This window comes from Carcharodon carcharias, chromosome 6 (assembly GCF_017639515.1).
Source record: "Carcharodon carcharias isolate sCarCar2 chromosome 6, sCarCar2.pri, whole genome shotgun sequence".
In the NCBI taxonomy this organism is placed as follows: domain Eukaryota; kingdom Metazoa; phylum Chordata; class Chondrichthyes; order Lamniformes; family Lamnidae; genus Carcharodon; species Carcharodon carcharias.
In genome coordinates, this window is record NC_054472.1 from 27,372,683 (window position 1) to 27,399,148 (window position 26,466).

Below are 26,466 nucleotides of genomic sequence, written 5' to 3' on the forward strand. Positions count from 1 at the left end.
TGTCAATGTGTTAATAAAAAAGTTGGAAGAAAGGAAAAATACATTAATTCATGGTCTGAGTCATGCTTTATAATGTTTGAGTCAATGCAAAGTATAATAATCTGTTTCTACTGTTCACAGAGCAAATACAGTGGGAATACAAGGACCAATATCCTTAATTAGAATATCTTTTGACAGGCAATTACTGCAAAACAAATCTAAAATGAAAATGTTCTTCTGGCAATACAACTCATATGTTTGGATCCTTCTCTGTTAACATCTTTGCTTAGACAATTTTGTTTATTTCTTTAGAGCAGCCTAGCTTGCGAAAGGTGTCATTACGTTGCTCCTTAAGCAACAGGAATTTATGATCCTGGGCTACTCCACAAATCAATGTCAGAGGCTGTAACTGCAGCAATGTCTCGAGCTTGCAGCTGCAGCAGTACCAAGCATGAAACTGATGAAACATAATTGCCACTTCCATATTAATAAGAGAGAAGTTTAAAGTGAACAAGGAGTTTTGAGTGCAATGAGAAGAAGAAAAAAAAAGCTTCATATTAAAATATCAACTTGGGCTTGAATTAAAAAAACTCTTCTAAAGTAAATTTACCTCTGGTCATTCATCAGTGGGGTTGAACAGGGAAATAATCAAGGGTGAGAACAACATTTGGTGCAAGCACAGTTGGAAGGTAGGGGAATAAGTGGACCGAGAATAGTATTGTGAAGGAAGCAGGAAGGGGAAAAGGGAAGGCGGAGAGGGGTGAGAGGTAGGTGGAGACCAGGCATTAGACCCAGCACTTGGTGGTGGGGGATTTTAAAAGCACTTCATGGTACTTATGATTGGGGCACAACCACATCTGGGTAGTCATGCTATTTTGGTTGTAGGCCTTACTTAACAACTGAAGAGCAGCATGGAATTAGTAGGATCTAACATGGAATAAGATCCATTTGATACATGATTCAAAACTGCTCCTCTGTTCTTGTGCTGTGACTACTAGCAGACTTTTAGTGAATGGTTCATTGTCTTGGACTAGTCTAGTGACCTTCCAACACCATGCACGGGTAAATAAAGAGCATAGAAATGGATCAGTTGGTTCTTCTTGGCTCCTAAGGCTTGATTCTAGGTGTATCAGCATGTGGAAGGTCTTGGGGAGTAAGGAAGGAACAAGATTAATTATCAGATTGTAATGTAGCAGAAAATATACTGTTGTGCAGGTCATTGATTGGCTGCCGGAAAGTCGTGATTTCAGTCTTCTAAAGTAGCTGGTTTACCTCAGTGACAATATTTTCACACGCTGCCTTAAATTAAAAAATACCTCATATGTTGAAGCAAAGTGGATAGGGCAGACATGGCTGGGATACGTTCAACAAAATAAAGGCTTCATTTCAGACTTCTAGTGGTAGTGATACAATGAAGTGCTGCTGCACAGCTAGTAATTTTTTTCTATGAAAGAAAAGGTGGATGGGGTGACACTGACTTCCACACAAAGCCAGAGTTTTCTTTCATTGGAGAAAACAATCAAAACGATGCACCCCCAAAAATATGCTGGTCTGTGAAATTGGTTGAAACTTCCTGAGCTCACCTTCCTCCGTAGGTAGTGGAAATCACCACAGGTATATTTAAGGTTCTCTTCCTAGTGCTTAAGAGCGTGGAGAATTGCCCATTAAGGTCTCAGTTGGCCTGAACCATGACAGAATCAGGAGGAGTTAGAAGAATGTACTGATTGTTATTGTGCTCAGCATCCGTAACAACTCCATCTGACTGGTTTTGTACAAATGTTGGAGAGAAAAAGCAAGTGAGGTATCATTTATTCTGTTTGTAGAACCTCAACATCATTGTTTTGCTGCACTACTTGTCTAGTTTCAACTATGACAAGAGGTTAGTTTGCCATGATAGTTCTGGTGCAATAAAAACAAAATATGCTGCAAATGCTCATCACGTCTGCCAGCATCTGTGGACCAAGAAAGAGCTAACTTCAAGGTGACTTCACAGCTTCAAGATCCCTCCTAACCTTCCCCTCTCTGACCCTCATCAATCAAAATATTTTTTATTTGAAAGGTTATCGACCTGAGAAGTTACTTCAGTTTTATTCTTTACAGATGCTGCCAGGTCCACCAAGTATTTCTTGTGTTTTATATTTTTATTTCAGAATTCCAGCCACTGCAGGTCTTTGTTTTTGTATTAGGTCTGGGCATCCTGGGAGTGACATACACCTGTTTTCCTGCAGCTGCATTTGTAAAGCAAGAAATAGGTAAACACTTGTAACCAGCTAGGACCTCACACCATGTTTTTATGAAATATATATATCATGGCCAATTTCTAAAATTTAAAAAACTGGACAAAGGCTATAAAAAGACTGAAGCTATGTCTGCCTGCAACCCTGAACAAAATGAACTTTTGGTAGTATCAGAGAAGTGGGCACTTCGTTATCTCTGAAAGGCCTCGTGGGCTGTAGAGACCAAATTCAAAGGGAATGATGCGAAGGCCATCTACATTTCATAATCCAGGCCAGGCCACCGGAGTCTCCTAGTCTGCTAGGGCAAAGGACCCTGCAATCTCCTTTCAAATTCTTAATAGTTGGAACATTAACATTTCAGGAACCCAGACAAAGGAATATACACCCTTGTCAAAGCCAAAGTGGAGAGGTTGGAGTCATGTGACATGACCCTCATAGCCAGAAGCACCTGCGAAACTGCCTTGTGGAGCTGCAAAGCTCAGTCTGCCATCTTCCATCTAGCAAGTAGCAGCCCAGGACAAGGGCTCGGTTCAGGTTTGAATGCCTGGCCCCCATCTACAATGTTTCTACTGTAACTTCTGCTGACCTTCTACACTATTGCCTGCAAGACCAATTCATCACTGCATCACTCATTGTAGAAGTCATCTCTGCCGTAAAAGTGAATTATGCAGCCTCAGTTTTCAGCCTACTGACCTCTGTGAAGGAATACACAGGAATACAGTGGATTTTGATTCTGGGCTCATATGGAACAATAATTCTTTATGTTGTGGTCTTTGCCTTGTAAATCTCTTTCTTTATCCCTCATTTATTGTTTGAATGCACAGGGGGCTAAATAGCGACACCTCCCTTCTGTGTTTTGAGTGTGTGTGAGAATAAACTAACCTTCTGAGTATACCCCATCTCAAGTTTGATGTGGGCTAATTAATAGAAATAGATTATACCAAAACTATGGGTTTGGGAAATATGCCACCACTTATAAAGGGGAAAATCAAAACCAAAACATGGACGGGTGGTGAGAGGAGAAATCAGGGTTGTTTAAATTAAACCCCTCTTGTCCGTAACACTTGGATGATTTGTAAGGGATGGGGACAAGCTAATGGAGTTGCTACATAACATTTTTTTAGATTTATAAGATTACAATAAATGTAACACATTTCTATTGCATCATGAAGCACTCTGTTTTATCTGATCTTTGAAACTAATACTAGGGACTGGTAGATGCAATTAACAGCTCAGCTTTGTCATTAAAGTAGCCTACATAAAGAAATATTTTAACCTACTGTTAAGAACATAAGAAACAGGAGGAGTAGCCCATTCAGCCCCTCAAGCTTGCCCCACCATTCAATAAGATCATGGCTGATCTGCCCCAGGCAGCAACTTCTCTTTCTTGCCAGCTCCTCATAACCTTCAACTCCCTGATATTTCAGCTCCTCATAACAGTCAACTCCCCGATATTTCAAAAATCTACCTCCTCTTTAAACACTTTCAGTGATCTCGCCTCCACAACTCCAGAATTCCAGACATTCACAACCCTCAGAAAAGAAATTCCTTCACAGCTCAGTTTTAAATGAGTGTCCCCTTATTCTGTAACTATGTCCCCTAGTTCGAGATTCCCCCACTAGTGGAAACATCTTCTCAACATCTACCCTGTCAGGCCCCCTCAGAATCTTGTACGTTTCAATAACTTCGCCGCTCACCTTCTAAACTCTAATGAGTAAAGGCCTAACCTGTTTAGCCGCTCTTGAAAAGTCAACCCCTACATCCCAAGAATCAGCCTAGTGAATCTCTTTTGAACTGCCTCCAATGCCAGTCCTTTCTTAATACAGGGGCCAAAACTGTACACAGTACTCCAGATGCGGCCTCACCAACACCCTGCACAGTTGTAACAAGACTACCTTATTTTTAAACTCCAACCCCCTAGCAATACAGGCCAAAATTCCATTTGCCTTTTTAATTATTTGCTGCACCTGCATGCTAACTTTGTGTTTCACGCACAAGAACACCCAGATCCCTCTGTGCGCACTTTTTTTGGAGTCTCTCTCCATTTAAATAATAGTCTGCCGTGACCTCACACTTTCCCACGTTAAACTCCATCTTCCAAGTTATTGCCCACTCACTCAACCTGTCTATATCCCCTTGCAGATTCCCTCTGTCCTCATCACAACATACCCTTCCATCTATTGTTGTATCATCAGCAAATTTGGATACATTACATTCTGCCCCCTCCTCCAAGTCATTAATATAGATAGGAAATAATTGAGGCCCTGGGACTGATCCTTGTGGTACTCCACTAGTTATGTCTTTCCGACCTGAAAATGACCCATTTAATCCTGACTGTCTTGTGCGTTATGCTAATTCATTACTCCCAAGACCGTGAGCTCCTGTGTTGCTGTAATACCTGCTTTTAATACATCAGTGCTTGCACTCAGAGAATCTCTTTTCCTCTGAGGTTGTCCAATATCTGATTATTACAAGACAAGAGGATACTTTGATCCCCTCAGCATGCCAAATTAGCCAACTGCCTATCAATTTGATCCAGATGAAAACAGTTGTCAGTAATGGGGGATGGAAAAATAATTTTGATCACAATGTCTGTTACGAGAAATTTGGTCGTACATATGGATAGAATAATGTGGATAAACAGTAGAGCGCATAAATTTCATTTGATATATTTAAAAATATTATCTCTGAAAACCATCAATCAATTGGAGGTAATAGGATGAATCAGTACAATATAGAAAATACTTTTTATATCAAAAACTGTTCTGTGGATGCAAATTCCAAATTTAAGTTATTTGAATCAAGACACCATGGGAATTTTAACCTGTCTTGGCGTTGGCACGTGACCAATCTTTGATTCCCCCATCCTTCTGGACATAACGGGTGAGCAAGTGACCAGTGGCAATGAAATGATATCTGGCTATTAAAACAGTTGCAAAATATTGAGGGTGCTAGAAATCAAATAAAAAATAGAAAATGCTGGAATTAATCAGGTCCGGCAGCATCTGTGGAGATAGAAACAGAGTTAATGTTTCAGGTTCATGAAAGGTCATGGACCTGAAACATGATCTCTGTTTGTTTCTCCAAAGATGCTGCCAGACCTGCAGTGTTTCTAGCATTTTCTGTTTCTATTTCTGGCTGTTAAAATCTGTCTGCCTCCAACGAAAACTCCCCTGCAGGATTGCCATTTGTTCCCATTAGAAAAAAAATTGTTTCATGGGATGTAGGCAGCGCTGGCTAGGCCAGCATTTATTACCCATCCCTAATTGCCCTTGAGAAGATAGTGGTGAGCTACCTTCTTGAACCGCTGCAGTGCATGTAGAGTAGTACACACCCACAGTGCTATGAAGGGAGTTCCTGGATTTTGACCCTGCAACAGTGGAAGTCCTGCGATATAATGCCAAGTCAGGGTGGTGTGGGGCTTGGAGGGGAACTTGCAGGTGGTAGTATTCCTATGCATTTGATTCCCTTGTCCTTCTAGATGGTCGAAGGTCACAGGTTTGGAAGGTTCTGTTGAAGGAGCCTTGGTGAGTTGCTGCAGTGCATCTTGTAGATGGCACATACTGCTGCCACTGTGTGTCAGTGGTGAGGGAATGGATGTTGAAGGTGGTGGATGGGGTGCCAATCAAGTAGGCTGTCCTGGATGGTGTCAAGCTTCCAGTGTTGTGGAAGCTGCACTTATCCAGGCAAGTGGGGAGTATTCCGTCACACTCCTGACTTGTGCCTTGTAGATGGTGGACAGGCTTTGGGGAGTCAGGAAGTGAGTTATTTTCAACAGAATTTCCAGCCTCTGATCTGCTCTTGTAACCACAGTATCTGTATGGCTGGTCCAGTTCAGTTTCTAGTCAATGGTAACCTCCAGGATGTTGATGGTGGGGGATTCAATGATGGTAATGACATTGAATGTCAAGGAGCGATGGTTAGATTCTTTCATGTTGGAGAGGGTCATTGCTTGGCACTTGGGGCGCTCAATGTTACTTGCCACTTATCAGCCCAAGCCTGAAAGTTGTTCAGGTCTTGCTGCATATAGGCATAGACTACTTCAGTATCTGAGGAGTCGCAAATGATGAACATTGTACAATCATCAGTGAACATTCCCAATTCTGACCTTATGAAAGGAAAGTCATTGATAAAGCATTTGAAGATGGTTGGACCTAGGATGCTACCCTGAGGAACTCCCATTGACCTCCAACAGCCACAACCTTTTTCCTTTGTGCTAGGTATGACTCTAACCATTGGGCGGCTCAACCCAGCCCCCTGTCAATTCCCATTGACTTCAGTTTTGCTAGGACTCCTTGATGCCACATTCGGTCAAATGCTATCTTGATTTCAAGGGCAGTCATTCTCACCTCACCTCAGGAGTTCAGCACTTTTGTCCATTTTTTGGATCAGGCTGTAATGAGGTCAGGAGCTGAGCAGCTCTTGTGGAAGCCAAACTGAGCTTCAGTGAACAGGTTATTGTTGAGTAAGTGCCGCTTGATAGCACTGTCAACAACCCCTTCCACCACTTTGCTGATGATCGAGAGTACTGATGGGTCGGTAATTGGCTGGGTTGGATGTGTCCTGATTTTTGTGTTCAGGACATACCTGGGCAGTTTTCCACATTGTCGGGTAGCTGCCAGAATGATGTAGCTGTGCTAGGACAGCTTGACAAAGGGCGCAGCTACTTCTGGAGCACAAGTCTTCAGTAATATTGCTGGAATGTTGACAGGGCCTATAGCCTTTGCAATATCCAGTGCCTTCAGCTGTTTCTTGATATCATGTGGAGTGAATTGAATTGGCCGAAGACAGGCATCTGTGATGCTGAGGAGGAGGCCAAGATCCACTCGGCATTTGTGGCTGAAGATTGCTGGAAGTGTTTCAGTCTTGCCTTTTGCACTGGGCTCCCCATCACTGAGGATGGGGATATTTGTGAAGCCGCCCCCTCCTGTTAGTTGTCATCACTATTCACGACTGGATGTGACAGGGCTGCAGAGCTTAGATCTAATCTTTTGGTTATGACATTGTTTAGCTCTACCTATTGCATGCTGTTTTTGCTGCTTGGCATGCAAGTAGTCCTGTGATGTAACTTCACCAGGTTGAGACCTCACTTTTAGGTATGCCTGATGCTGCTCCTGGCATGCCCTCCTGTACTCTTCATTGAACCAGGGTTGATCCCCGGCTTGAGGGTAATGGTAAAGTGGGAGATATGCCGGGTCATGAGGTTACAGATTGTTAAAAGCAGAACTTTCTAGCATTTTCCATTTTATTTCAGGTTACAGATTGTGGTTGTATATAATTCATTGCTGCTGACTAGTTTTGAGTTTCTTTCCCATCACAAAAATTGGCCTGTGTTACCTTTATTAGATGGTCATCTCAGTTATTTTCTAAGAGAGAGCTCAGTCCTATATATGGCTGGCTGACTAACATGGATTCAGTGCTTTCTGCCAAAAAAATCATTAGTTTAATGATGTTTGCTGTTTTTGATGTGTGGAATGCCCAGCAACTTGTGCTGAGGAAGAAATGCACTCTGCATGTGAATTGTCACAAGTTGCTGGACAATTTGCACCCTTCCGCCATAAAAACATCAACTCATCCTCAAATTCCTCTCAAGTTTCATGAGGTTACCACATGTGCACATGAAATGCCAATTAAACACATCATAAAGTTAGGGCTGCTACTGAACAGAGCAAGGACCTTTGAAAACGATGAAATATTTTAATAATGAGATTTATGCTCCTGTAATGGAAATTAACCTCTCCAATCTAGAAAGGGAATAACTTAAACTGGAGTTTCAACCCACCAGGTAATAAATTGTTGCTAGAAATTGCTAGCATTATAATGTTAATTTTTTTTTTCTCACTTTTCCTTTTTTCTCTCAGTCTCTTATTTCCTTCTCTATATTTCTTGTTCTGTATCTGATTTAATTTTAATTCATCCAGTTTCATTTATACTCTCTTGTGCTTCCTCTGTTTCTTCTCAATCCTTAGCTCTCATTGATTAAGGAGATAGACTGTTGCTTCCATTGTTCACCAAGATTCCAGCTGCCTCATTGCACTAATAAGTTATCAGCTTGCACTTTCAATAAAAATGGAACACGTGACAAGATGCCCTGCTCCAGCAAATTCTGGAGAAATATCCCCTGTAGTCTTAAACAAGAGAACATTACCATCCTTCAACAATTTCCAAACATTGTTATACAAGATTACCTACCCATGGAAAGCTGCAAGAAGCTGGTTTTGCTTGACTGCAGTTAATGTATCTTCTGGAATTGTAGCCAGTAGATTACCAAGTAAGCCGCAGAGAGCTGATGAGAAGTGAAGGGTAATGACTGCACATTGCTCTAATGGAGGATCAGAAACATGGGAATTCTTACTGTGCAGAGATTGTGTAGCTTCTGAGTCACTCTGGCCTAAATGAAGAAAAATAGCTAAAATGAAATTAGCAGTGAAAACATTTGACAACGAACAATACCTCATTAGCTAGACATTTCTTGACTATGATGAGCATGAATTATCAAGATAGTTGAGTAACATTGCCTTAAAGCAAAGGTGGAGTTACTAAGAGGTCAGACACTCTAATTCTAGCTGCATTATCTTCAAATGAAGAAGAGGGCAAGAGAATATCAAGTAAAGGGCTGCTTTCTAGGCAAGGTCAAAACTAGCTTGCTTTGTGATTCTTGTAGCATTAATTCGTCTATTAATGTATTAGCGATAAAGGCAACAGAATTTCCAAACATTTTTCTTCATCGGTGTTGAATTTGATAATTATAATAACGAAAAGCTGCACATTTAAAAGTAGCAGACAATAGTGTAGAACTTGCCTGTTAAAATTATAATACAACTAAGGAGCTGGGTAGTGGGGCAGTTAAGATTGGGGCAGCAATTCACATCGCTGATCCTGCTGCCATCATTTGAATGGGGCATTATAATTTGAACTAAAAAGAAAAAGCTGGAAAAACTCAGGAGGTCTGGCAGCATGTGTGGAGAAAGAAACAGAGCCAATGTTTCGAGTCTATATGACTCTTCAGAGAACCATCTTATTTCAGCAGTCAGTGGGACACTTGCTAGGAGGAAGCAGGGTCCTGTTTTAAAAATACAGGTCAAGTTCCAACATTTTCATAAGGGCCGGGTTACAATTTTTACCCGAGACCTTGGAGGGAAGCTGTCATGGCTTCTTTGCTGGGTCAGCCAGTTGACAAGAGGATCTGGGGCTGGAGCAGACCCAGAAATATTACTTCATTTTTTTTGGTTTCCACATGGACCAGGAGGATTGTGTGTGTTCCTCCAGGCCCCAAAAGGAAACCTTGGGCCCTTCTTACCTCACGATTCCCTCCCCTTAGTATGATATGTCCCTGAGACCACCTTCCCCCCACACCCCCTCTACACATTTGATTGCCTGGTAGCACTCCTCTAGAGTCTCTGGCTGTGGTCTCCTGCCATCCAAAACCCCACTCCCAATTGCCAGTCAGCTGGGGCAAACTTGCCTAATTTGTGCACAAATGCATGATGGTCATCATGCACAGAAGGTCCTAAAGTTAAAATTTCTCAGGCATCAGATGGGAACTGAAGGGTTAGAATCCTCCCACATGGCTCCACCCACACAACTTCTGCTGAGTTAAAATGCAAGCTTAATTTCTTTTTTTTTTACTGTCTTCCACTTTTTCTCTACCTTTCCATTTGGCTTTCAGACCTTCTCCAGTTACAAACTATAATGCTCTTAATTTTCTGCGGAGATTTGTATTACATATTTTTACAGTACTGCTGACACTTTGCAGTACAATTTACAATTCCGAGATCTGTGTTGACATTTGCCAAGTTATTACCAATCTCCTCTTGGAAGAAGTATGAGATGATTGTTTTCTGTAGGCCATATGCTTGACCAATGTTGAAGATTATAAATGTTTAAAGTTTATCAGTTCTGTAATATGTTACATGGTTGTTTTGATTATTTCAGCAACTCAGATGTACAGCTTGTGAAAATTAGGCCAACATTTAATGTCAGTCTTTGGAGAGCCACTGCAGATGCGCCTTTTGATATTGCAGTGATCAGGATGCAGAGCTGAAAAATCTGAACCTGGAGTGACTTTGAAAGTTGCCAGATTGAGATAGAGGCACAATTCAGTACTTGCTGGGTGTGGAGTGTATGACAAGAGGTGGAGCTGGCTGGGACTCTGCGGTGCTATTAGATAGGTGTTGGGAATGCAAAGTTGAGCAATTGCAGCTCTCATCGAAGGACAACAGATGTGCAAATGGATATGCCTGAGTAGCTGGAACCTGACACCAAGTGGACAACTCTAGGTCAGGGCAGACAGAGTAGCTTGTTTGCAAATTTTTCACATCTGGCCCGATTTGGGCCAGACCTCAATGACTAGGCTGCGCATGGATACTATCTAGGAAAGTGCACTAGAAATCATGGGTATTGGTACTATAACGGAGTTGGAGGAGAGAGATACAGAAAAGTGATTGGACAGTTAATGGTTATGTTTGAAACTTGTTTCATGAATTATAGCATTCTTTATAGAGTGGGACAGGCAAGACAGTTACAAAAACAACCACACCAGAAATTACGCCCAAGAGTTGGTGCCAGCATAGTTTCCAGTGGCATTGGTCTGAGAACTGATTGACAAAGGGGCAGTGGTCTTCAGCATCTGATTTGGTTAAGGGCTCCTGGTCTCTGGTTTTTTAACCTGGTTGGCTGAAGGTTATCCATGGCATTACACACATGGCTTCACATAAGCATAATTTAAAAAAAAAAATTACAAGCAGATTAAAACCAAGGGAAAACTGATTTCAGAAGTAATCATTTGTTATCACACTGAAGATTTTTTTTGCAAAATAAAGGTGATATAAAAATACAAAATAACTTGAGCTTCAGTAAAAATTGAATTAAACTGAGTAGTTTTGAACAAGAGAAAATTGCTGAAAGCTACATTTGTGCTTATCAGATAATTGCTGTATCTGACACTTTGTAACCTTGCTGTATATCAAATACCTCTGTTGTAAACCACTAATATTTTCATGGCAATCACAATAGCTAGCCATCGAGATTTAACTTGAGGTTATTACAAATAATGTCACACAACTAGATGGCATGATAACATTTCAACTTTAAAACACTAAAAGTTGCAGGAATGTTTAGACACGTCCTCATAAATTTCGAAAATATGATAGTACGTGCAGAGTTTTAGTAAAAGTGTGTTTTGCCAGTGAATTGTTACATTTATTTAGTTGCGATGCTGTGGAAGAGGGAGCACAAACTGGTTTAATCCAACCCAAACTAATTTCTTTAAAAAATTGATGCATACAATTTTATAGGAATTAGCTCCTTCACCTTTTGCAATAAGCTCAGCGTTAGCCCAAACTGATGGGGTGAAAGCATTTCCATTTTTTGGCTGGAAAAATCTGTGAAACAGATTTGGATAGTCTCAATCTTGGTCCTGGTGGGGACAACTTAATCACTTTTTAAAAAATTTACTCACAGGATGTGGGCTTCGCTGGCTGGGCCAGTACTTATTGCCCATCCCTAGTTGCCCTTGAGAAGGTGGTGGTGAGCTGCCTTCTTGAACCGCTGCAGTCCATGTGGTGTAGGTACACCCACAGTGCTGTTAGGAAGGGACTTCCAGGATTTTGACCCAGTGAGAGTGAAGGAATGGTGATATATTTCCAAATCAGGGTGGTGAGTGACTTGGAGGGGAACTTCCAGGTGGTGGTGTTCCCATCTATCTGCTGCCCTTGTCCTCCTAGATGGTGGTGGTCATGGGTTTGGAAGGTGCTGTCGAAGGAGCCTTGGTGAATTCCTGCAATGTATATCTATTCTTAATTTAATGAAAATTGGTGCTAAATTGCTAATCTCACTCAAAAACAACATAAGGAAGACTAACCTGAGGAAGAAAAGAATTCACACTGGCATAGTAATTAGCGCTCTTAGATTAGAGTTCGATAGAATAGAAGTGTCAGGTATACAAAAAGAATAAACTTCAGATTTCAAATTACTGCATTCAGGAGTAACGAATGCAACGATTGTTCCATAGCATTATTTTCCCACTGCTTCTCTACAATTTAGACATGCAGAGGCAAACCCCATCAGAAGTCCATTCAAATTGAATAATTAGTATTTATTCACTGGTACGAAGAAACCAAACATAGATAGAGCTATATGGAGCAGGGAGGGTTGAGGCTTGTGTGGAGCACAAATACTTATACAGTTGGGCTGAATGGTCTGTTCCTGAACTGGAAATTCTGTGTTATAGTCCAAATGCTCATCTTTCGGAAATACAATTTATTCTTTACATTTTCGACAACCTGCTCTTCCAGTCAATGAAGGAGTAGTAATCTACACAACATAACTTCAAGATTTAAGCCTTTCACTTTACCAGCAGGTTTCCATTTGGATGACAGTAAAACAGTTAAAATGTTTTACACACCAATTAAATGTTCTTCAGGATTTCAGATGTCCCCCTCCTGATATATAATCATTCGGCCCATCAAGTCTATGCTGATTTCTGTGGAGAAATCCAGTTAGACCACCCTCACCACCCCCCCACTCTATCTCAATAGCCCTGCAAGTTTATTTCCTCAAGCACCTATCCAATTTCCTTTTGAAATGATTGATCATCTCTGCTTCCACCAAACTCATTCGAAGCAAATTTCAAGTCATTACCATCTGTCGCATAAAAAAGTTTTTCCTCACATCCCTCTGCATTTCTTGCCCAGGAAATTACACTGTTTCCCCCTCCCCTCCCCAAACACCACCCCCCCGCCCCAGCCCCCACCCCCAGTCATTGTACCATCAGCTCATGAGAACAACTTTTCTTGTCCTTTTCAAGTCAAAGACTTTGATCAAATCTCCCCCCCAATCCCCAAAATAAAAGCAAAATACTGTGGATGCTGGAAATCTGAAAAAAGAAACTGCTGGAAATACTCAGGAGGTCTGGCAGCATCTGTGGAGAGAGAAACAGAGCTCATATTTCAAGTTGAATATTGCCTCTTCAGAACCAAAAGCTTTTCTTTGCCTCAAAACGTTAACTCTGTTTTTCTCTCCACAGATGCTGCCAGGCCTGCTGAGAATTTCCAGAACTGTTTATACTACCCTCAATCTCCTTTGCTCCAAAGAAAGCAACCATGGCTTCCCAACCTAATTTTGTAGGTAAAATTCCTCACCCCTAGAACCATTTGGCAAATCTCCTCTGCATCGTATTAAGGGCCCTCACATCCTTTCTAAAGTGTGACCACCACAACCGGATGCAATGCTCCCGTTGTGGCCTAACCAGGGCTTTATAAAAGTTCAGCATAACTTCCCTGTTTTCGCATTCAATACCTCTATTTACGAAGCTGAAGATCCTATAAGTTTTGCTACCTACTCTCTCATATATCTTGCTGCTTTCAAAGATCTACGCACATGAATCCTAAATTTCTCTGTCCTTGCACAATGGGGGGAAACTGTTTCCACTGCAGGAGGGTCAATAAATGCAGGATACAGAATTAAGATAATTGGCAAGAGAACCATCAGGAGGGAAGGGGAGGGGATTTTGTTTTAATGCAGTGAGTTATTATAATCTGGAATGTACTGTCTGAAAGGGTGGTAGAAGCTGATTCAATAGTAACATCTAAACAGAATTTGGATATATATATTTTTAAAATCGTTTTTAGTTCTATGGGGAAAGAGGAGAGTGGGGCTAATTGGACAGCAGAGCTGGCACAGGCACCAGGGCCAATGTATGTGCATGACAATTCTATACTGGTACTGGATTCACATTCAAACAGATTCTGTTTGCAACTTCCAGTTTTGACAGAAGGTCATCTGGTCAGAAATGTTAACTCCGTTTTTCTCTCCACAGATACTGCCTGACCTGTTGAGTGTTTCCATCATTTGGTATTTATTTCAGGGTTCCAGCATCTACAATAATCCTCAATATTAATTTTAAGTTAACCTCATTTAAGCAAAGGGAGACTAAATATCGAGGAATGACTGAACAGAAGTCGTCTTTAAAATTATAAAAGCTTTTGATAGAAAAGAGAGAGAATACATGACAAAGAGTATGACTAGTGGCCATCAATTTAAATAGTCACAAAGAAATCAAATAGGGAATTCTGAAGAAATTTCTTTAGCCAGAGAGTTATGAAGATGTGGAACTCAGTGTCATGGGGGGTAATTACGATGAATAGTATAGATGCATTTAAAGGCAAGTTAGATAAGCATGAGGGAGAAGAGAGAAGAAAATTATGTTGATAGTTAGATGAGAGAAGGTAAGAGAAGCCTCGTGGATCAATTGGGCTGAGTAAACTGTTTCTGTCCATATTTTATGTAACTCTATATAAGATGGAGAACTTCAGCCTACCTTGAGCCGTTAACCTATTGGTTGGAGATTCAGGAATAAGAATAGGAGATATAGCCGAATTGTGCAGCAGCCCATGGAACTCGGAGGCACCAACTGATAAAGATGGTGATGGCAAAATCTGGGAATTGGAATTTCACAACAAATTAACAGGCATCAATACTGAATACTATTTTGATACTTTTTACTTTCAGAAATCTTTCATTGATGTGATTTATATCTAGTTCTCAAAAAGATCTGCCTTTCTAAAATAGGTTTAAAATAAAACTTTGGCAAAAGTAAAATAAAGCGATGAATGTAACACATATATAACTCATCACTCCTTGGGATGTCCTAAACTGTGTCACATCCAATAAATTATTTGTTGAAAAGTTACTGCTGTAAACAAAGGATTTTTTCCTAAAATTCTAACAAGAAGCGTTCTCCAGAAATGTTTCTACATTCATTGCCTTACCACATACCAAAGTGCTTGATGTTGATGGAAAACTTGACAAGTGACTGTGATTTGACAGACTAGAAGATGTTCTCCAATATTTTAATGAGTCAGTGTCTGCTGAAACAAAATTAAGTGTTACCAGGTATCAAATCTATGCACAGTTGCAATTTGTATGTGTAGGTTTATGCTAGTGAATGGTGTAAGAATATAAAAGACGCACGATGTTGCTGAGGAACTAATTCTCCAAATCGAGAGAATGTGTATTAATCTCATCAGCAGTCCCAGTGGTCATTTCTATGCCTATGTGTTTATAGGCTATAAAGATTGTTGGTAATATTCAGGATCATTATCTTTATCTGATAGACTGGCCTTTAATGCTTGTGCCTGGTTATGAAGGGGGTTATAAGTATTCAAAACACACACTGTGTGTGTTAAAAGTTCAGTTTGTTTTGTGGCAGCGTGAGGAGATTAAACTCAAATTTATGAGTTTGCTTTTACGTGATTTGTACAAAGATTGTAGTTGTTTCCATCAAGAAATAAGACTTATTTTTTTGAGAAATGCTTCATTCACATTAGGCAGTTTAAGACCTCACTTAGACTGCTTGCTTCTGTAAGTAATTCTATCCCATTAAGTTTAATAGCCTAGCTTTTTACAAAAAGTGTCTCATGTGGCTGACATTAACTATCTTTTGAAGTAATATGAGACACAGCAGAATTTTACTTATTATCCAGTGCTGCTACTGTAGATCACAGAATACAGAAGCAAGCCATTCACCCTGATGTATCCATGTCAGCTCTCTGAGAGAGCAACTCTAGTCCCATTCCTCCACCTTTTCCCTATCACCCTGCAAATCATCTCTCTTCACGTAATTATCCAACTCCCTTTTGCAAGCCATGATTGAATCTGCCTCCACCCAACCCTCAGGCATTACATTCAAGATCCTAACCACATGCTGCGAAAGAACTTTTTTCCTCATGCCGCATCTCGTTTTTGAAAATCCCTTTAAAATAGTGCTCTCATCCTGAGAGCCATTCTCGTAAATCTTTTCAGATCCTCTTACCATCTTCACATGCTTCCTAAAATATGGTACCTGGAATTGGACACATGCTGCAGTTGAAGCCAAACCAATGTTTTATAAAAGTTCACCAAAACCTCCTTGCTTTTGTATTCTATGCCTCTATGTATAAAACCCAGCATCCCATGTGTCATATTAACTGCTCTCTCAATCTGTCCTGCCACCTCTAATGATTTCTGCTGGAACTGTATATTGTCTTTCCTCATTCCACCTACTAAAAGTTTCACCAAACACTGTTGTGCATTAAAATTTCATCTGCCATATGACCATCAATTCTACTAGCCAGTCTATGTCCTCTTGAAGTTTATCACTATCCTCCTCACAGTACGCAATGATTCCAAGTTTTCTGTCATCTGCAAATTTTGAAATTGTACCCTGTACCCCCAAGTCTCGGTCATTAAAATAGATCAAGAAAAGCAGTGGTCTTAATACCAACTCCTGGAGAATCCCACTATATACTGTCCTCCAGTCCGAAAAATAATTGTTTACCACTACTGTTTCCTGTGATTCAGCCAACTTCATATGCTGTCACTATCCTTTTTATTCATGGGTCACAACTTGGTTGACAAGCCTGTTATGTGGCATTTATGAAATGTCTTTTGGCAGTCCATGTATACAAGTCAAATGAAGACTCGATCAGGATAGCCTGCAAAACTCCTGTAATGTCATGATTTTGTCACTGGACTTGTAATCAAGAGGCCTGGACTAAAGCTCCAAAGCATTAAATTGAAACTGAGTTCTTGGTTTAATAATAAATCCAGAAATAAAAAGCTGATATGAGTAAAAGTACCTAAGAAGTTGTCATAAAAAACTGATTCACTAATGTCTTTGCCCTGTTTAGTTTACAAGTGACTCCAGATCATCACCAATGTACTGACTCCTGATTGCCCTCTGAAGTAGCCTATGAATCTACTAAGTTGTATCAGGGCTGATCTCAGCTTAACTTGGAATGATACCTTGGACCAAGGGAATACTGTCGTAGGGGAGTTGTAGTCCACCTACCCTCACCCTGGGTCGGGGGGGTGGGGGGAAGAGAGAGAGACACGTAGTGATGCTTTGGCCTCCTAGTAGGGGTCCTGCAGCCCTGCCCACAAGATGTCCTCATTGCCTGAGTTATGGTGTCATACTTTAACTATACATTCTAAGCAAGAGTGCAACAACGTTATGTCATAAATCCCCAACTTTCTTTCATATTTCATTTGTTTTTTATTTTATTTGTTTCATGTAGGTAATAAGCTGAGATACTACACGCTATTACTTGGTAAAGGCAAGCAACAGAATGCACACGGCCAGGGAATATGAAGAGGCCAGAGCAAAGGTTGGCAGAAAGCAACAGGCAGCAATTAGAGAAAGGGATCGTGAAAAGGCTAAAGCAAGAAGTTAACGGAGAGCAACAGAATGCAAGAAGCACCAGTATTGTAATTAAGCGACCAAGACTCTTTAAAGAAACTTTCATTTGTGATTCTCATCATGACAGTCAGATCCAGAGTATGATAGTGGAAGATCAGAGGTATGTGAAAACTGTGGTGCAACAAAGTGGAAAAAAGAACCACCTTTATTTGTTGCGCAAATGGTAAAGTACAATTGCCACTCTTGAGTGAACCAACTGACCCAGTGAATGTTGTTCTGATGGGAACAACAACAACAAAATCAAAACACTTCTTGAAAAACATCAAAAAATATAACAACTGAGTAGGATCACCAAGAAATCTATTTATTTTGGCTCAAGACAGACAGACTTCTAATGTGGTTTATCATGAAATATTTAATGTTCCAACAAACACAGAAAATACAGATAGTGACATTGAAATGCAAGTGACGTTGCCTTTGATAATGATAAAACATTCAGAGTAAATACGTGTAGGCACAGATTTTGATCCCGAGGATTTTGAGTGATACTGAGGATGTAGAGAATGATTAGTAGAAATCATATAGTAAAAAGTGTTTTCTAATTAAATGAGAGTCAAACCAAGTAATGTAAAACGAAAGAAGGTAAATTCATTATGAAAATAATTTTTTTTGTCAAATAACGCTTTTAAGTATGATAATTATGTGAATTTAGGTCTTTGTATTTCATATTGTGAGATTAAAATTTGAGTATTGTTGAAAAAAGGCATTTTGTCAAAGCTTTTCAGCTTACACTCATCAGCACAATCGCAAAAATACCAATGACAGTGGAAGCAACAACTTTTTACTGCATGAGAGGAGTGCTGATTGATTGGCAAGTGGACTCTGATTGGTAGAGGCATTGCCATGCAGAATACAGCAGTTAATGGTGACTGACAGTTAACTGCCAAGCATTGTTTGAAATTTAAACCAGATAGCTCGACCCCCGATTGCCCTTAGGAATGAACCACCAAATGGCTATCACTTATTGTGTTTAGCTGAAACAAGCACCAAGTGATAGCCATTCACTGCTTCATTCCGCAGGGCAATGCCTTGACCAGAGTCAAGCTGTCAGTCACCATTAACTGCTGCATTCTCCACGGCAACACCTCTACCAGAGTCCACTTGCCAATCAATCAGCACTCTTTTCACACAGTATAAATTATTTTTTATTCTTGGTATTCTTGTGATTGTCCTGATGAGTACAAGATGAAAAGCTTCGACAAAATGGCTTTTCTCAGCAATATTCAAGGTCTGTACTACGAAATGGCTATGGGATTAAAATAAAAATAATTGTGTTAAAGAAGGTAATTAAGTGAATTATTGAATGAACTCTATTGAATATAAGAAATGCTTCAAATAAATTACTTCACAGAAATATTTATGATGATCTTCAGCTATATTACCTATTTCATTTAGTCCATATGCCCATAAGGTGAATATCTCAGCTTGTTACTTCATAAAAACATTTTTTTAAATCTTATTTTTAAAATAGAAACATAGAAAATAGAAGCAGGAGTAAGTCATTCGGCCCTTCGAGACTGCTCCACTATTCATTATGATCATGACTGATCCTCTTTCTCAACACCATACTCCCATTCTCTCCCCAGACCCCTTAATGCCTTTAGAGCCTGGAAACCTGTTTCCTTCTTAAATATATTCAGAGGCATAGCCTCTACAGCCCTCTGTGGTAAACAATTCCACAGGTTCACCACCCTCTGAGTGAGGTTTCTCCTCATCTCAGTCCTAAATGGCCTACCATGTATCCTGAGATTGTGATCCCTTGTTCTAGATTCCCCAGCCAGAGGAAACAGCATTCCTGCGTCCAGTCCGTCCTAGCCCTGTCAGGATTTTATATGTTTCAATGCGATCCCCTCTCATTCTTCTAAACTAATGAACAGAGGCACATTCAGTCCAAACTCTCCTCATATGACAATCCTACCATCTTATTTTTAAACTTTCATCTCTTTACTTTCTGGATGTAGGACAGGTAGCCCAGCCTTTATGAAATAAAGTCTAAAATTTCTCTCTTCATCGATGTTGCCAGACTTGAATATTTCAGAAGTTTTTGATTTTTAAAAAAGGATCATTCCCTTATACTTAATGCGTGAAGAGAAGTTTCACATATAAACCAGATTATACTTAGTACATTATCTAGTTTAACTTATATATTTGCATTTTATATTTCAAATCAAATTCTTTTCTGTACCCCAACCAGCCCACCACTTGGTGGATGAGACCAGCATCTCTAAATTTCAGTCTCAAAATATAGATTGTTTTAAAAAACACACATAGTGTGGTTCTTAGAGCTCTTTACATACTTTCCAATCACATTGTACAAGCATAAAAGTAAATAAGATGAAGTATCAGTGGCCAAAACACTTGAGATAACTCAGTGCAGTATCTACATCAGTGGACACCAAGAGATAAAACCAGAAAATAATCTAATGGGAGAAGGATGCGGTAGAGGTGAGAAGTTATATGTTAAAATTCTCATTATCCTAAACCACAAATTAAAAAGTGATTAATAAATAGCATTTAGAAATTGATTGCTAGTATCAGATTTTGCTTTCTATTTAAAAGTTATTAATTCTTTGAATTATATAAATTTGCAAAACCATAATAATAATGTTTTTAAACTGCAATGAATTACTAAGCTTACATAGTACATTAAGATATTTCTTAGTTTAGGATTTCAAAAGTTAAGACAGCATCTTTCCATTTGTCTCCAATACTTGGAGTTTACAATATCTTGAACAGGAATCAATACTGACAAAAATTAAATGCATCTCCTATTCTCATCTTCCTCAATTTTATTACCCTTAGAAACACAAGGTGCATCAAAGCATGCTTGTATTGCCGAAACTTAAAAACACACCCAAGGCATTGATATTCTTAAAATTCATACCTTCTAAATTGGTGCTGAGCAAATTGCTGCCAGTAGATTTCGGAAAATTCAAATCAAACATGTATCTTCCGAGGTAGCACTGTTTTGCTATATGAGCCAAACGCTCATAGAATTGGCAGTGATACAGTAGAGCCTGGAGAGCAGGCAGCCCAACCAGTGATAAACCAGACTCTTCATCATGAACACAAGGACTCTACAGGAATGAAACATATTCAGGCAAGTATGAAACTAAAACCATAAATCCTCAATACAATGAAATAGGCTTTCCTCATCTTACCTATCAAACACATTTTGCCCAGTACCCCATTTCGGACTCACCCATACAGTGCACCATATATGTTAATTATATATTTGTTGATTTATCATATATTACTTTGGTTTAAAATTGTAGTAATCAGTATGAAAATTTAGATAATTTGCTTTTAAGGGTAGTCATTCAAATTGAAATATACTTCAAGTATTTGGGGAATTCACCAACTTATCAAGGCCAGATTCCTATCCCTTTATGGTCATTAAAACGGAGCTGGACTTTTTGCTCCTTTCACCAATTAAGAATGACCTCAGTCCTTTCACTGCTAGACATAAAGTTAGCATTACTCAGCAAGAAAACTCCAAATGATTCCTTATTTATTTAGTAAAATAATCAGCTCAGTAATCACCTCCATGTAGTGTACATATTGAAATGGCTCGGTGAATCACAATATTCTGTGCAGTATCTGTCACTCCTGTAGGTGATGCAGTGATAGGTGAGTGCAATGAAAGGTCATGTAACTTTTCAAAGAAACATTTAACTTGCAATTCCATTATGCTTATCCAATGTGCCTGCAATCCCTCACTCCTTTGCCTGTCCGCCTGAGTCCAATTACAGCCCCTACAATCAATCACTTTTTGATTAAATACTGCACTTCAAAAAATAATCTGGTGACTGCCCTTGCATAACACTAAGGAGAATAATCAACAAAACTTGACACTGTTCATTGAAGTACATAAATATGGATATTATACCATTTAAATCTTCTAAAAAGCCTATGGGACAGAAAGTCGAATCATTTAATGCTACACTACAGAAAAAGGCCATTTGGCCCATTCCGTTCCAGTATTTTTATACAGATCAGAGTCTAATTCTATTCTTCCATTTGTTCTCCTCCTTTTAATATTCCACTTCTTTAGGCAATTCTCCAATCCCCTTCTAAAACAAATTATGGATTTGTTTCACCAAATGTTTGAGACAGAGAATTCCATGCTCTCATCAAACCTGCTGGAAAGAATTCTTCACTGAACTCATCTTTAACTTTGTGCCTGTTTATCATCTCAGACCAATGCAAACAAACATGATCTAACATATCTAGCCCTTCATAATTTTAAAGGCCTTCAAGATTTTCCTTCAACTTTCTCAGCTTTGTTGTTAAAAAAAAAACTTCTCAAATTTGTCTTCATAATGGTGAGCTCTAACAACCTAGTAAATTTATACTGCACTGTTTCTACAGTTCTTGCATTCTTTCTATACCAGGGTGTCCAAATTTATAGGCTTAATTTACAAATACTCTTCTAAAATTATGTTTACCTCTATAATAGGCACTTCACTGTTTTAAGCAGAGTACTAAGGGGATGTTTTGGGTTGAGGTAAAGAGACACTACATAAATGCAAGTTCTAATTATATTATGTTGGTTCATGGGGCTAATACATCAAAAGGAAGGCATCATTAAGATTCAAGCTTTGCTACAAAACATATGGCAAAGCTCTATTGGTAACAATTTTGAATAGCTAACAAAAAACGTACGGAAGAATATGCTCGTACTTGTAGGCTGCATCCCAAAATTCAGCCATCCTTTCAAAAAAAAGTATTCATGTATGAAGAATTGACATCCACATGGTAAGCTATTAATTCGACCTTTAAAAATAAGTGTAACCAACATAAATGTTAACGAAGTAGTTTCTTCTGACTTTCCTTACCTGCCATACATAATCTTTGGCTTCCTCCATTGTGGCTGGCATACGAATCGTCAGTAAATTCTGCAGTATAGATGCTGCCTGCAAGAAACAACACTATTGCAGTTTTTCTTTACCAGTGGGTGTTAAACAGTATAGCAACATCAAATGGAACCAATGATTTTTTTTAAAGATGTCACAGAGTAAGAAAAATTAACGTGTAGGGTCTCCTTCATTCTTTGAATGAAAGAAAAGCCCAACAATACCAGTGGAATTGCACCAGGTTACACATTCTTGGATCATATTCGGGGAAACCTGGAAAGGATTCATTCCTTCAATATGACATTTTTGATGTCAGTATAATGCCTAATCACATGGTATTCCAGCTCCATGCAAGACAAAGCTTCTGCGCAAGCATTAAAGTAACATTTAGTTTTGTTCTTTATTAAAATAGACATGGATGAATTCAACATCTTTTATCCAAACAAGTATTCCTCAAGCTGAGGAGAATGCAGAGACTTTGTGTGCAGAGATCTCAGACATCAGCATAAATCAGTAAAAGGCATAATTCCTGACAGTTAATCCCAAACATAATTTGTAAAAAAAAAAATGTTGGCTACTCTACCTTACAGCTTTAGAAATTGTCAACAGACATGTTACAACAATGCCCATGAAACAATTGTGGAACAGGACTTCTTGCAGATGTAAGAAGTTTCCTGCTGGAGAGGTGGCAGCAGTGAAGATTGCACTACATTATTTATACCCATTTGCAAATCTTTTTAGAAACTGCCCTTCCGAGTACCTTGGGTACATAGGTACAAAGTAGCTGTTAAGTCTAGCTCAGAAACTTGACCAAATCAGTGCAAAAAGTCAAAGTCCTATAAGCGTTATCATAGTAGAAACACCATTCTAATCAGATTTATGAAGAGCTGGATAGGATGAAGGAATCACAATTTCACACATTAAAAACATTCTATGACAGGTATGTCAACCTGTGAAGGACCAGATCAATATTCTGGCTAGAATGAGTGGAGGTGTGTCAAGATTCAGTTTCCAGGTGGCTTTCCTGACTCGAGACACTACAGTGTACCTTCTTAATAACCCAGTAAGAGATCTGAATTGCAGAAAGACACACAGAATGCAGCTAGGTTTCATTTGTAGCCAGAAATGTCATACTGATAATTAGACCTTAGGAGAGAGGGTTAAAACAATTAATTAAATGTCACTGCATCAATGTTTTCCATACGGCATCCGAAGCTAGTCATGAATGACATCTTGGTGCCAGCTAATGCCAGTCAGTGGGTTTATCAGAAAGTGTTACCAGGGGCTCACCCTATCGAGTGGTCCAGGAAAATTGAGACAGTAAGAAATGGTCTTAGCTAATTCATCTTGATCAGCACCACTGGGTGAAAATAACAAGGGCATGACCATGGTTGGTACTATTTGGTGACCAGCATAGTCAAAGTCCTCTGCAGGACTGATACTATTGATATTAGAATGATCCTCTGAAAAAGCGTTAATGTTTTTTTATTCCCCAAACAAACAGCTTAACTGTGAAAAATAAAAATAAACTTTAACTACACAGAATATGCAAGAAGAAAGAAAACAGTAGCAAATTAATGGTAACTTATGAAATGGGATCCAAAAAGTGGACAATATCACTCCTGGCTGAATCAGTGTTTGCGCAAGCAGACACAGAACTTCAATATGTGAAACCTAAGGTGATAAGGAGGTCAATATCATTTAAACTTTGCCAATACAGCTATCAAAAATGCCATAAAGAGCACTGACCCTCTTAAAAGTTTCCCCAGCACATGATCTAATTCTGGTTCAACAACCTATAATATCCTGAGGATGATACTGAATGAACAGACATCAGCAGCAATTGAAAATATTTTTCAGGATTGAGTTTCTGCTTGTTTCCATTAGTAATAGCAATGTGATCGGAACAGTCTCAGCCGAACTAGTGCAAAAGATCAGGGAATTGTTACACTGAGTTACGCCCAAAATCACTCATATTCATGGTTCTGTGATCTTTTACATTGGTTCATGATTCAATTTACCAGATCAGAATTTGCCTCCAAAACAGGCTATGCCCCAAGTAGAAATTACAAGATTTCACCAATTGCGCTGGTTCAGGGAGGTTCTTCAAATTGTTTTCATTTTCTAAGGTGCACAGGCTGAGTATGTACATTTGAAAAGTTTTGTGTAACAATAAATAAGAACTTTACTAAGAAATTGACTAGTGTAAACAAATGTGTCAGTATAGTTTTCTTTCCCCCAAAGGTTATTCCAGTGATTTTAAAATCAAGTTACTCACAAGTACACCCTTGCTAAAAATGTTTATTTTTGCTGATAACCCATTTTCAGCTGCATTCCAGGTAACCAACTTATAAATGCATAAGGAAATGCATTTAAATGGTAAGAGAGAAAAGAAATAATTACAATCTGTTACACTGCCTGATTGCACTTATCCATGGAAGATTATGTCTGTGAATCAGCAAATTAATTTTAGGTGGAAACATGAACTGAAACTGGACCAGCACAAGTTCAAACACATTTGAGGTCCCATTTTCTGATTGTGCCCAAAGCAGAAACTCTACCCCATTTAAAAAAAAATGTAAAGGCAGTGCTTCAGGTCTTCAAATAACCAATTTCTGAACAAAAAAAAATAAAAATAACATTCTTTCTACACAACAAAAACAGAAATATCCGGAAAAACTCAGCAGGTCTGGCAGCATCGGCGAAGAAGAGCAAAGTTGACATTTCGAGTCCTCATGACCCTTCAACAGAACAGAATTTTTTGCACTAGGTCTACAACCTTGTGAAGTGAAAAGTTAAGTCAAGGGACAGTTTAATTAATCAGTTTAGCAAACCTTTTGCTAAAGCTACAATGCTGAGCAAATTAAAATTTATTTTGGGTTTGTGCCTTATTAGCTGACCAGCTCACTGTGAAACCAAAAAGTAGCATCAAATTCACATTTAACCAGGATGCTACAACATTTTATGTTTTGATGTATTTGAACACCAAATTAACCATTTTAGCAAAGAACAGAATATTTAAAATATTTGGCAGACATTGAGATGGTTTCCACTAGGCAAATGGCACTGGGTTTAGAATGCAAAAATACTTTAAAGAAGAATAGGCCATCTCTTTTTTGAGTCACCTACACACTCTCCCTTACAAAATTGTTCAATTACATCTCCATCTCGTTCTTTAAGCAAATTCAACTGCCTCTTGAATAAACCTTATGCTGCCTGCTTCAAGTGGCTTCCCAGCAACATATTCTGCGAACCTTTCACCCTATGGATTCTGCCATTTACCTTCTAGTTTTGTAAATGCTAGAAAAAAATAATTTATAACCCATTACTCGTTGCCCTGTGAAAGTGGTCTCATACAACTGAGTGGCTTCTTCAGCCACTTTCAAGGGCAGTTAGGAGTCATCCACATTAGTTAGTAATCAGCAGGTCTGACAGCGTCTGTGAAGATGAAGACAGGGTTAACGTTTCAAGTCCGTATGACTCTTCAACAGTCATACAGAATCGAAACGTTAACTCCACAGATGCTGGCAGACCTGCTGAGTTTTTCCAGCTATTCTTGTTTTTGTTTCAGATTTCCAGTAGCCACAGTATTTTGTTTTTATCTTAGTTAGTAATCAATAAGGAGAGCAGCTTCCTTCCTCAAAAAGACATTACTGAACCTGTTAGATTTTTATGACATCTGGCAGCTTCCTGATAACTTTTTCTAATACAGTACTAGTTTTTAATTTGAACACCCTGATATTTATCCAATTTACCACAGTGAATAATCTCCCTGGATCAATCTTGTCAAACCTCTCTCAAAGTATTCTTGCATTCTAAATCCAAAGTCATTTGCCTGATGGAAGCCATCTCAGTGTACGCCAAATATTTGGTACGTTATTTTAATATTCAGATACATTAAAGCATAAGATCGTCTTGCTTCCTTGGTTAAATGTCAACTATTCAATTTGTCAATTAGGTCATTTCAAAATCTCCTCCGTACCCCCAAAGATAACAGAATGAATAGTTCAAGGGTCATATCTTTAACTTAATTTAACCAATGACACAATTATAATTTCGTCATGGCTGATTGAAAAAAAATCATTCTAGTCCTAAATTGTACCCATCCGCTTCAATTTCTTTCACAAGAGGTTCCTTTAATTGCTCCTTTGAAAGA

General features: G+C 39.1%; 1 protein-coding gene across 2 annotated transcripts in view; it reads right to left on the minus strand.

Moving 5' to 3' along the window:
* Positions 1-26,466, minus strand: part of rttn (rotatin) — a 218,535-nt gene that overhangs the window by 43,892 nt on the left and 148,177 nt on the right. For both annotated transcript variants that reach the window (XM_041190273.1, XM_041190274.1), the window contains 5 exons: positions 22,293-22,370; positions 20,339-20,531; positions 14,994-15,082; positions 14,536-14,653; positions 8,409-8,607 (listed from right to left, as the gene is read on the minus strand). In XM_041190273.1, the coding sequence (XP_041046207.1) occupies positions 8,409-8,607; positions 14,536-14,653; positions 14,994-15,082; positions 20,339-20,531; positions 22,293-22,370 (677 nt within the window). The remainder of the gene's footprint in view (positions 1-8,408; positions 8,608-14,535; positions 14,654-14,993; positions 15,083-20,338; positions 20,532-22,292; positions 22,371-26,466) is intronic.